At 39.5% G+C, this 12,754-nt stretch overlaps 1 protein-coding gene across 1 annotated transcript; it reads right to left on the bottom strand.

Annotated features, from left to right (window-relative positions):
* Window positions 1-4,190: 4,190 nt before the first annotated feature.
* Window positions 4,191-5,129, bottom strand: LOC130966065 (uncharacterized). Its single transcript, XM_057890827.1, has one exon. The coding sequence runs from the start codon at window positions 5,127-5,129 to the stop codon at window positions 4,191-4,193; it is 939 nt and encodes a 312-aa protein (XP_057746810.1).
* Window positions 5,130-12,754: the final 7,625 nt, after the last annotated feature.

Below are 12,754 nucleotides of genomic sequence, written 5' to 3'. Positions count from 1 at the left end.
CTTGGATGATGCTCTGTGGGCATACAGAACAGCATTTAAGACCCCTATAGGGACCTCTCCATACCAGCTTGTGTATGGAAAGGCGTGTCACTTGCCAGTGGAACTGGAACACAAGGCCTACTGGGCAACCAGATTCCTGAACCTTGATGCCAAGTTAGCTGGAGAAAGACGATTGCTCCAGTTAAATGAGCTAGAGGAATTTAGACTCAATGCTTTCGAAAATGCAAAAATTTACAAAGAGAAAGCAAAAAGATGGCATGATAAGAAATTGTCATCCAGAGTCTTTGAGCCAGGACAGAAAGTTCTGTTATTTAATTCAAGGCTCAAATTATTCCCTGGGAAATTAAAATCCCGGTGGAGAGGTCCATATGTAATTACAAGCGTATCACCATATGGATACATAGAACTTCAGGATAGTGACTCTAACAAAAAGTTCATTGTTAATGGACAAAGAGTCAAACATTATCTTGAAGGCAATTTTGAGCAAGAATGCTCAAAACTGAGACTTGATTAAAACTCAGTAATAGTCCAGCTAATGACATTAAAGAAGCGCTTGCTGGGAGACAACCCAGCCAATCACAAAATTTATTTTTATTCGTATTCATTAATTAATTAATTTTGTTTCAGGTATATGTCAAGTATCTTCAAAGGTGAAATAGCAATTGGTTGAAGTCACAGAGTTACAGGGAAATTTGGAAGCTCACTGGCATGAAAAAGCCAGTAAGAAATACTTTGGGCGTTAAACGCCCAAAAGAAGCTCCCACTGGGCGTTTAACGCCAGTAAGGGTAGCCATATGGGCGTTAAACGCCAGAAAGGAGCACCTTCTGGGCGTTAAACGCCAGAAAGATGCACCGTCTGGGCGTTTAACGCCAGTCTGCTAGCATCCTGGGCGTTCAGGAAAACGCCCAGTGACAAAGGACTTCCTGGCGTTCAACGCCAGAAAGAAGCACCAAATGGGCGTTGAACGCCCAGGAGAAGCAACATGTGGGCGTTAAACGCCCAAAACATGCACCATGTGGGCGTTTAACGCCAGGATGGTGGGGAGGAGGTAAAATTCGTTTTTCTTTACAATTTTTCTAAATTTTTATGTTTCAATTCATGATTTCTTGCATAAACATGTTTCAAAATGTCATCCTTCAAAATCAAATTGGTTTTCTAAAAATCCTAATTTCTAAAATCCCTTTCTCAAAAGTATCAAATGTATCTTAATTTATAAACACAAATCTTTTTCCAATCCAATTCTTTTTCAAATCTTTTTAATTTCTTTTTCAAATCTTTTTCAACCCATCATATCTTTTGATTTCGAAATTGCCTTTCCCTCTATTCATCTTCTGTCCTTCATTTTGCTTGAGGACAAGCAAACCTCTAAGTTTGGTGTGATTTGCCATGATCACTGAGCTAAAACTCATTAAGATCATGGCGCCTAAGAGAACAGGAAGAGCAAGGATGTGAACTTAAAGGAGCTGAAGCGTCAGAAATTAATTCTTGAAGGCACCCCACAGACTAGAGGAACATCCACTTCCCAAAATACAGGTTGTTAAGTTCTAATTCTAGCTTTAACTCTGTGATAGTATTATTATAGAATTTTACCTTAGAAGTTATATAGGAGTAGTAGTAATTAGTATGTCTATTTTGATTTTATTTCCAATTAAGCTATAATTTATTTTTCTCATCATCATCAGGCATGAATAAAGTAGTAGATTTTTTTTTTAGAATAAAGAAGTAATCTATATTTTTCGAGTTCTTAATAATAAAAATTATAATTAATTATATGTGGTGGCAATACTTTTTGTTCTCTGAATGAATGCTTGAACAGTGCATAATATGTACTTTGAATTTGATGAATATTGGCTCCTGAAAGGATGAGGAACACGAAAAATATTATTGATGATCTGAAAAATCATGAAATTGATTCTTGAAGCAAGAAAAAGCAGTTCAAAAAAAAAAGAAGAGAGAAGAAATATTCACAAGCCATGAGCCCTAGGTAAGGGTAAAAAGGATCCAAGGCTTTGAGCATCAATGGATAGGAGGGCCCAAGGAAATAAAATCCAGGCCTAAGCGGCTAAACCAAGCTGTCCCTAACCATGTGCTTGTGTCATGAAGGTCCAAGTGAAAAGCTTGAGACTGAGTGGTTAAAGTCGTGATCCAAAGCAAAAGAGTGTGCTTAAGAGCTCTGGACACCACTGACTGGGGACTCTAGCAAAGCTGAGTCACAATCTGAAAAGGTTCACCCAGTTATGTGTCTGTGGCATTTATGTATCCGGTGGTAATACTGGAAGACAAAGTGCTTAGGGCCACGGCCAAGACTCATAAGTAGCTGTGTTCAAGAATCAACATACTACACTAGGAGAGTCAATAATACTATCTGAATTCTGAGTTCCTAAGGATGCCAATCATTCTGAAATTCAAAAGATACAGGGAGATGCCAAAACTGTTCAGAAACAAAAAGCTATAAGCCCCGCTCATCTAATAAGAATCTGAGCTTCATTTAAAACTCTAAAATATTATTACTTCTTTATTTTTGTTAAAACCTATTTTATTTATCTAGTTGCTTGAGGACAAGCAACAGTTTAAGTTTGGTGTTGTGATGAGCGGATATTTTATACGCTTTTCGGGAGTAATTTCATGTAGATTTTAGCATGTTTCAGTTAGTTTTTAGTAGAATAATATTAGTTTTTAGGCAAAAATCATATTTCTGGACTTTACTATGAGTGTGTGTATTTTTCTGTGATTTCAGGTATTTTCTGGCTGAAATTGAGGGAGTTGAGCAAAAATCTGACTTAGGCTGAAAAAGGACTGCTGATGCTGTTGGATCCTGACCTCCCTGCACTCGAAATGGATTTTCTGGAGCTACAAGAGTCCAATTGGCGCGCTCTCAACGGCGTTGGAAAGTAGACATCCAGGGCTTTCCAGCAATATATAATAGTCCATACTTTGCGCGAGGATAGACGACGTAACTTGGCGTTAAACGCCAAGTTCATGCTGCTGTCTGGAGTTAAACGCCAGAAAAACGTCATGATCCGGAGTTGAACGCCCAAAACACGTCATAACCTGGAGTTTGACGCCAAGAAAGGCCTTTTCACGTGGAAAGCTTTAGTCTCAGCCCCAGCACACACCAAGTGGGCCCCAGAAGTGGATTTCTGCACCAATTATCTTAGTTTATTCATTTTCTGTAAACCTAGGTTACTAGTTTACTATTTAAACAACTTTTACAGACATATCTTGGACCTCATGACATTTTCAGATCTGAATTACATACTTTGTGACGGCATGAGTCTCTAAACTCCATTGTTGGGGGTGAGGAGCTCTGCAGCGTCTCGATGATTTAATACAATTCCTTTGTTTTCCATTCAAACACGCTTGTTCTTATCTAAGATGTTTATTCGCGCTTAATTGTGAAGAAGGTGATGATCCGTGACACTCATCACCTTCCTCAACCCATGAACGTGTGCCTGACAACCACCTCCGTTCTACATCAGATTGAATGAATTTCTCTTAGCTTCCCTAATCAGAATCTTCGTGGTATAAGCTGGATTGATGGCGGCATTCATGAGAATCCGGAAAGTCTAAACCTTGTCTGTGGTATTCCGAGTAGGATTCTGGGATTGAATGACTGTGACGTGCTTCAAACTCCTGAGGGCTGGGCGTTAGTGACAGACGCAAAAGAATCAAGGGATTCTATTCCAACCTGATTGAGAACCGACAGATGATTAGCCGTGCTGTGACAGAGCATAGGAACGTTTTCACTGAGAGGATGGGAGGTAGCCATTGACAACGGTGACACCCTACAGAGAGCTTGCCATGGAAGGAACCTGCGTGTGAGAAGAAGATTTCAAGGAAGAGTTGAAATCAAAGGACAAAGCATCTCCAAAACCCCAACATATTCCACAATCCTTTATAAACAAGTAACTCTATCATTCCCTATTATTTTAACTTACAATTTTAAGTAGTTTGTAGTTTGACCTTTTACAAATAAATCCCAATAACTATCTTAGCCTCCTGACTAAGATTAATAAAATAACATTGATTGCTTCAAGCCAATAATCTCCGTGGGATCGACCCTTACTCACGTAAGGTATTACTTGGACGACCCAGTGCACTTGCTGGTTAGTTGAACGAAGTTGTGAAGTTGATTTTGGACCAGGCTCTATTATCATATTCCATAAAGAGATACAATTTCGTCCACCAACTAACTTGCATCCGACTCAAAAGAATAGACTCCCGAGTGTGCATCTAGCCTGAAACGGGCCGTCTTCAAGAATGGTCTTCCAAGGAGTATTGATGATGGTTTTGTTGAGTCAATGGGAGGAGTCTCCAAAATGTAAAAATCAACTGGAAAGAGCAATCCTTGAATATTAACTATGACATTCTCTGCAATCCCCACAACTGACACAATACTCTTGTCGGCTAATACAAACCTTGCATCGGACCTCTTTAGGGGAGATAAGTTCAATCTTTCATAGATGGAGAGTGGCGTGATACTCACACATGCCCCCAAATCACACATACAGTCCATGAACTTAATCTCACTAATCAAACAAGTCACCAAACATGGGCCGGGATCATTGCATTTTTCGAGAAGTAAAGAAGAGATAGAATCATCTACCGGCTTTCTTTTGAGGTTGCCAAGCTTGTCTTTGTGAGTGCAAACATCCTTGAGAAACTTGGCATATTTCGGCACTTGTTGAATGGCTTGAAAGAGAGGGACAGTAACTTCAACTTTCTCAAAAACTTCCACCACAGTGGGGTCAAGATCTTCTTGTTTCTTTGCTTTCTTGGCCAGAGTTGGGAATGGAATCGGCAAAGGCTCTTCAAGCAAAGTTTTTCTCTTAGCCTCCTTGACCTTTGGTGGTTCTGCCTCACCTTTGTCAATATTTTCTTCTTCACCCTTCATCATCTCCACTTCATCTTCTACCTCCTCATTGTTTACTTCCTCACTCAACTTTGAAGGTATAGCCACATTCTTATCTAACTTAGTACCACTTCTAAGAGTAATGGCATTTATGCTTCCTTTAGGATTGGGTTGAGGTTGGGAGGGCAAACTACTTGAGGTTGAAGCTTGTTGGGTGCTTTGTGTAGTTTGAGGAGGGAGATTTAAACGGGTAAGGGCTTCGGCTATTGTAGCCATGTAAGCATCTTGTTTCTTATGGAACTCTCTTTATTCTTGCAAGAAAGTGTGAATTATGTCATTCATGTGGGATTGATTGGAAGGAGGGGCTTGGTTAACTTGAGAAGGATTGGATCTACTATTTGGATGTTGATACTTCACTTGAGGTTGAGGTTGTGAGGGTTGCTGGTATGGTTATTGGTATTGTGGTTGACCTTGTGGGTGTTTATGGTAGTAGACTTGAGCATTTTGGCTAGGTTGAGCTTGGGGAGCTTGGTTCCACCTTTGGTTTGAGTTATCTCTCCACCCTTGGTTTTGATTACCTCTTTGTGGGTAGGATCCTTGGTTGTAATTGGGTCTTTGCGGATAAGGGTTAGCAACCGCCAATGTAGTGTCCTCTTGAATTTGAGGGCACTCATCGGTGTAATAAGTATTACAAGCACAAACACCACATATCCTTGATGGTCCTTCTATCCGTGGAGGTTGGGGTGGAGCATTTATCAAAGCTTGAGGGATTTGTTGCCCTTGGGTGATTTGCCTCAACAAAATCGTCATCTCACCGAGGGTCTTAGTCAAAATTGCATCTCCGGAGGGAGAAACCTCACTCAAGGCTTTTGGTTGTGGACTCCTTGCCCTTGAGTGTTGAGTTGAGTCTGCTAGATCCGATATAACTTCCCATGCTTCTGCAGCGGTCTTGTTTTTTGTCAATGACCCTCCACTCGCGGCATCTAGGAGAAGCTTGTTTTCGTGGTGCATTCCTTGACAGAAATAACTGATCAGAACCAACTCATCAATCCGGTGGTGAGGGCAAGCCTCCAGCAACTTCTTGAATCTTTTGCAATAGAGATCTCTCTTGGCAGCTTGTCTGTTTTCTGGGGAGGGTATAACTTTTCCAAAAATTCTTTTCGCAACAAGTCCCAATTGGATCTAACTTCACCCGGCTGAGTATAAAACCACTCCTTCGCTTTTCCCTCCAAAGAGAAAGGAAAAGCGAAAACCAACACCGCAGCTTCATCCGCCCCATGTCTTCTCGCAGTTGCACATGCAAATTGGAAATCCTTAAGGTGCTTCAGAGGATCTTCCTCAGGTAGTCCATTGTATCTGGGGAGCAAGTTAATTGTGCCAGACTTAAGCTCGAAATTTGGGTCCAAGGCCGGATATAGAATCTGAAGCGGTTGCAAGTTAAGATCGGGAGCTCCGGCTTCCTTCAAGGTGATCCTTCGAGGTGGGTCCACCATGACGGTGTCACCTAAAGTCACTCAAAGATAATTTAGTACTCTCCATAGATGAATATAGAGTCTCCTTGTTGATTGGAGAATGATGGTCATGGATTGGCGGTGATAGTGAATGGGAGTGATCCTCAAGGGAACCCGATTCACTATTCACAAAAGCTAGCTGGCGTCGAGCTTGACTTATACGAGTTAAAGTTCTTTCAATTTTTGGATCAAAGTGGCCAAGCTCGGGTCTAAAAGTAATCGTGTCATTCAACTGAGGAGACAATAAAAGTATGCAATTATGAAAAGCAAAACAAAACTGGGCAAGTAAACAAGAACTAACTTAACAATCTACAATTAGTAAAACTAACTAAAAAAAAGGAAAGTAGTATCTAAAATTAATGCCAAGTAGAAAACCAAAAATCAACTATTTATACTATTCACATATTTATACAACCAAAATCACAGCACTCATTGCACTTAAAGTGAATTCCCCGGCAACGGTGCCAAAATTTGACGACAGCCGAAAGCGGGTTAGGAATTTTTCTCAAAATTAGAATTGGCGCTGTAAGTATAGTTCCCAACCCAACAATTGGCCACCGGTCAAATTGGAAGTTCACAAGATGTGTCACAAATCAAAACCAATTTAAAACCAAGAGTATTTGACTCTCGGGTCGTCTCCCAAGGAATCACTTGAGAGCAACGAGTGTGCAAATTCTGGTTGTAGGGATTGATAAACCCCATTTTTAGGGTTTATCTTGTATTGAATTTAGAGTATTTTGATGACCTTTTCTCGCATTTAACCCATGAATCAGCATGGTTTTGTAATCTCTCCCGTATTTGTGCTTAAGTGTAAAAACATGCCTTTTAAGCCTTGTTTTGATAAATTCTAATTCCTCTTTGATTCCATAAGATGCCTTGATGTGTTTGCTAGAAATCTCAGGTTGAAATAGGCTAGACATGGATCAAAAGGAGCAAGGAAGGAAGCATGCAAGTGGAGAGAAGCATAAAAGACAAAGAATTGATCTCGGCCAAGCACGCGCACGCGCACAAGGCGCCCGCGCGCACATTGCAGAATCGGCCAGGGACGCGCACGCGTACCGTGCGCGCACGCGTCGAAGCCCGCACATGACTTCATTAAAGCAACACGTGCCTGGTGATTTGGAAGGGTTTCTGAACCCATTTTGGCGCCAATTACTGATAGAAAGGAATAAAAGGATCAAGGATTGAGGGGAAGGCATCAATCTATCATATAGCATAATTAGGATTAGTTTAGAGTTAGTTTTAGAGAGAGAAGCTCTCACTTCTCTCTAGAATTAGGATTAGGTTTAGGTTAATCTCTCTTCTTAGATCTAGGTTTAATTCATGCTTTAATTCACTCTTCCCTTATCAAGTCTTAATCTTCTCCTCTTCCTCTTTCTAGTTAGATGCTTTAATAATTGTAATTCTTCATCTAGTTTTGGATAGATTGTTGTTCATTTGTTTTCTTTCAATAATGCAATTTGAGGTAATTCATGATAATTGTGATTTCCTTGATTGTTGTTGTTAATTCTTTGTACTCAATTGTAGTTAGAATTCATTCTTGTTGTGATTTACTATACTTTTCTTTTGTGCCTTCCAAGTGTTTGATGAAATGCTTGGTTGGATTTTAGTATAGATTTTGTTCCTCTTGGCTTTGGTAGAGTGATTAGTGACTCTTGAGTTATCTAATTCCTTGTTGATTGATAATTAGAGATTGCTAATTGATTTGAATGCCTCTAAAGCTAGTCATTCCTCTAGGAGTTGATTAGGACTTGAGGGATCAAATTGATTCATCCACTTGAATTTCCTCCATGGTTAGAGGTTAACTAAGTGGGAGCAATGAACAATTCTCATCACAATTGAGGAGGATAACTAGGATAGGACTCCTAGTTCTCATATCTTGCCAAGAGCTTTGTTAGTTATTAGTTTATTTCCTTTGCCATTTATATTTCTTGTATAAAATCTCAAAAACCCCAAATATAACTCACAATCAATAACAAGACACTTTATTGTAATTCCTAGGGAGAACGACCCGAGGTTCAATACTTCGGTTTATAAATTTTAGGGGTTTGTACTAGTGACAAACAACTTTTTGTATGAAAGGATTATTGTTTGGTTTAGAAACTATACTTTACAACGAGATTTCATTAGGGAAATTCTAAACCGTCAAAAATCTAATCATCAAAATGGCGCCGTTGCCGGGGACAGCAGCCCCATGAGGAGCTGGTCCCACAGCCTCAGACAGATTCAGCACCTACCATTGTACCTTCCACTGATCCTCCGGTTTAGCATCGAGGACGATGCTCGATCTTAAAGTGTGGGGAGGTACCGATAGCATCATTAGAGGACCGGTGAACATTTTGACCATTTTCCTAGTTATCTTACTTTGCATACCTTTTGTATATATTTGATGCATTTTGGGTTTATTTTGGATACTCTTACTATTTTGGTTCGTTTTGGATACCTTTACTGCTTATTTTGGATTTTAGATGTTCTGGATGCTTTTGGATATTTTTAGATGTTTTGGATGATAGATTTCATACTTTTAGTTGGATATCTTCTTTTGTATATCTTTCTTTTTTTAGTTTATGGTTGTGATTAGAAACCATATTTTGAACTGAAAAAAATTTTAGTCACCCTTTTTGCATAAGAAATTGTTTTAAGTAAAAAAAAAAAAGGGAAAGGGTAAACTAAGGAAAATTTTCGAATTTCTCAATCACAATAATGCTTAGTCAAACATTGAGATTTTTCAAAAAATTTAATTATAGGGCACCAACCCAATTGATTGAAGAAAATGTTTGGTGAAACTTGCTTGAATTCTTACTTTGTGAAGCATGTATTGAATTAAGAACACAAGCCTGTGAGACTTGAGCCTATTGATGTGGTTACATTTTATAACCACTTATTTTCCATTCTTGTGTGAAATTGTTCTCTTTCTATGATTGTGATCCTTGATTTGCTTGGTTCTATATGTCCATTTATTTCTTGTATTCATGCATTTGTATGATTGAGGCCATTATTTCATTAGCCCACTTACCCAAATAACCTACCTTTTACTCTCCATTGCTAGCCAATTTTGAGCCTATGCTTAGCTAACTTGTTCTCATTTTAGCACATTACAAGCCCCAGGTGAAAAACCAATGGAAAGTCCTTGTTGGGATCTTTGATTAGCCTAGGCTAGTGAGAGTGTTTATTACTCAAAGTTGGTGAGGCTTGGGAACATTGGATGGGATAAAAAGGGTAGTTGGTGGACGAAATTGTGATCCATGTTCTAATTATTTTGAGATGAAGGCTTCTAAGGGGCACCAGCTGAATTCACAACTCCGTTCAACTAACCAGCAAGTGTACTGGGTCGTCCAAGTAATAAACCTTACGTGAGTAAGGGTCGATCCCACAGAGATTGTTGGTATGAAGCAAGCTATGGTCACCTTGTAAATCTCAGTTAGGCAGATTAAAGGGTAATTGTGATTATTGGAATAAATAATAAATAAAAAGGAATAATAAAAGGGATAGAATACTTATGCAGATTCATTGGTAGGAATTTCAGTTAAGTATATGAAGATGCTGTATGGCCCAAGGACGCCTGCTCTCCTACTGCTTCTACTCACTCCTTCTTACTCCTTTCCATGGCAAGCTGTGTATAGGGGTTCACCATCAGCGGTGGCTACTTTCAATCCTCTCGGAAAAATATCCTATGCGGCTGTCACACGCACAGCTAATCATCTGGAGGCATCACCCATGGTTGATGGCTACATCCCATCCTCGCAGTGAAAACTAATGCTCACGCACTCTGTCACAGTACGGCTAATCACTGGTTGGTTCCCGCGCCTACTGGAATAGAATCCCTTGATTCTTTTGCGTCTGTCACTAACGCCCAGCACTTGCAAGTTTGAAGCACGTCACAGTCATTCATTACCGGAATCCTACTCGGAATACCACAGACAAGGTGAGACTTTCCGGATTCCCAGGATCCTACTCGGAATACCACAGACAAGGTGAGACTTTCCGGATCCTCATAAATGCCGCCATCTATCTAGCTTATACCACGAAGATTCTGTTGGGGAATCTAAGAGATACACATTCAAGCTCTGTTGCATGTAGAACGGAAGTGGTTGTCAATCACGTGCGTTCATAAGTGAGAATGATAATGAGGGTTATCTAACTCATCACATTCATCATGTTCTTGGATACGAATGAATATCTTGGAATAAGAATAAGAGAGATTTGAATAAAAGAAAATAGAATTGCATTAATACTTGAGGTACAGCAGAGCTCCACACCCTTAATCTATGGTGTGCAGAAACTCCACCGTTGAAAATACATAAGTGAAAGAGGTTCAGGCATGGCCGAATGGCCAGCCCTCTCCATGATCAAGTGACCGAATGAATAATGACTTAAAGTGGTCAAAAGATGTCTAATACAATAGATAAATGTCCTATATATACTAGACTAGCTACTAGGGTTTACATGAGTAAGTAATTGATGCATAAATCCACTTCCGGGGCCCACTTGGTGTGTGCTTGGGCTGAGCTTGATCTATCCACGAGCTGAGGCTTCTCTTGGAGTTGAACTTCGAGTTATGACGTGTTTTGGGCGTTCAACTCCGGATCATGACGTTTTTCTAGCGTTTAACTCCAGACAGCAGCATGTACTTGGCGTTCAACGCCAAGTTACGTCGTCATTCTTCGAATAAAGTATGGACTATTATATATTGCTGGAAAGCCCTGGATGTCTACTTTCCAACGCCGTTGAGAGCGCGCCAATTGGAGTTCTGTAGCTCCAGAAAATCCATTTCGAGTGCAGGGAGGTCAGATTCCAACAGCATCAGCAGTCCTTTTGTCAGCCTTCTTCAGAGTTTTGCTCAAATCCCTCAATTTCAGTCAGAATTTACCTGAAATCACAGAAAAACACACAAACTCATAGTAAAGTCCAGAAATGTGAATTTAACATAAAAACTAATGAAAACATCCCTAAAAGTAGCTTGAACTTGCTAAAAACTACCTAAAAACAATGCCAAAAAGCGTATAAATTATCCGCTCATCACAACACCAAACTTAAATTGTTGCTTGTCCCCAAGCAACTGAAAATCAAATAGGATAAAAAGAAGAGAATATACTATAAATTCAGAAATATCAATGAATATTAATTATAATTAAATGAGCGGGACTTGTAGCTTTTTGCTTCTGAACAGTTTTGGCATCTCACTTTTTCCTTTGAAGTTTAGAGGGATTGGCGTCTCTGGGGAACTTAGAATTTGGGATAGTGTTATTGACTTTCTTAGTTAAGCATGTTGATTCTTGAACACAGCTACTTATGAGTCTTGGCTGTGGCCCTAAGCACTTTGTTTTCCAGTATTACCACCGGATACATAAATGCCACAGACACATAACTGGGTGAACCTTTTCAGATTGTGACTTAGCTTTGCTAAAGTCCCTAGTTAGTGGTGTCCAGAGCTCTTAAGCACACTCTTTTGCCTTGGATCACGACTTTAACCACTCAGTCTCAAGCTTTTCACTTGGACCTTCATGACACAAGCACATGGTTAGGGACAGCTTGATTTAGCCGCTTAGGCCTGGATTTAATTTCCTTGGGCCCTCCTATCCATTGATGCTCAAAGCCTTGGATCCTTTTTACCCTTGCCTTTTGGTTTTAAGGGCTATTGGCTTTTTCTACTGCTCCTTTTTCTCTTTTTTTTTTCACTGCTTTTTCTTGCTTCAAGAATCAATTTCATGATTTTTTAGATCATCAATAACATTTCTCTTTGTTCATCATTCTTTCAAGAGCCAACAATTTTAACACTCATAAACAACAATATCAAAAGACATATGCACTGTTCAAGCATTCATTCAGAAAACAAAAAGTATTGTCACCACATCAATATAATTAAACTAAATTCAATAGCTATTTTCGAAATTTATGTACTTCTTGTTCTTTTGAATTAAAACATTTTTCATTTAAGAGAGGTGAAGGATTAATGGAATTTATTCATAGCTTTAAGGCATGGTTACATACTAATGATCATGAAATAAAGACACAAAACATAGATAAACACAATAATTAAAAACCGAAAACAGAAAGAAATAAAGAACAAGGAATGAATCCACCTTTAGTGGCGTCTTCTTCTTGAAGGACCAATGAGGTTCTTAAGCTCTTCTATGTCCCTTCCTTGCCTTTGTTGCTCCTCCCTCATTACTCTTTGATCTTCTCTTATTTCTTGGAGAATGATGGAGTGTTCATGATGTTCCACCCTTAGTTGTTCAACATTATGGCTCAAATCTTCTAAGGAGGTGTTGAGTTGCTCCCAATAGTTGTTGGGAGGAAAGTGCATTCCTTGAGGCATTTGTTGATGATGAACTTCCTCATGTTCTTCTTGAGGGCCGTGAGGAACTTCTCTTGTTTGCTCCATCCTTT

Source organism: Arachis stenosperma, chromosome 3 (assembly GCF_014773155.1).
Source record: "Arachis stenosperma cultivar V10309 chromosome 3, arast.V10309.gnm1.PFL2, whole genome shotgun sequence".
NCBI classification, from domain to species: domain Eukaryota; kingdom Viridiplantae; phylum Streptophyta; class Magnoliopsida; order Fabales; family Fabaceae; genus Arachis; species Arachis stenosperma.
Note: the sequence above shows the minus strand (reverse complement) of the source record. Positions and strands in the feature narration are given on the sequence as shown.

Excerpts from the sequence above, each read along its gene's own strand:
- LOC130966065 (XM_057890827.1), bottom strand. The coding sequence starts at position 5,129 with ATGGCTACAATAGCCGAAGCCCTTACCCGTTTAAATCTCCCTCCTCAA.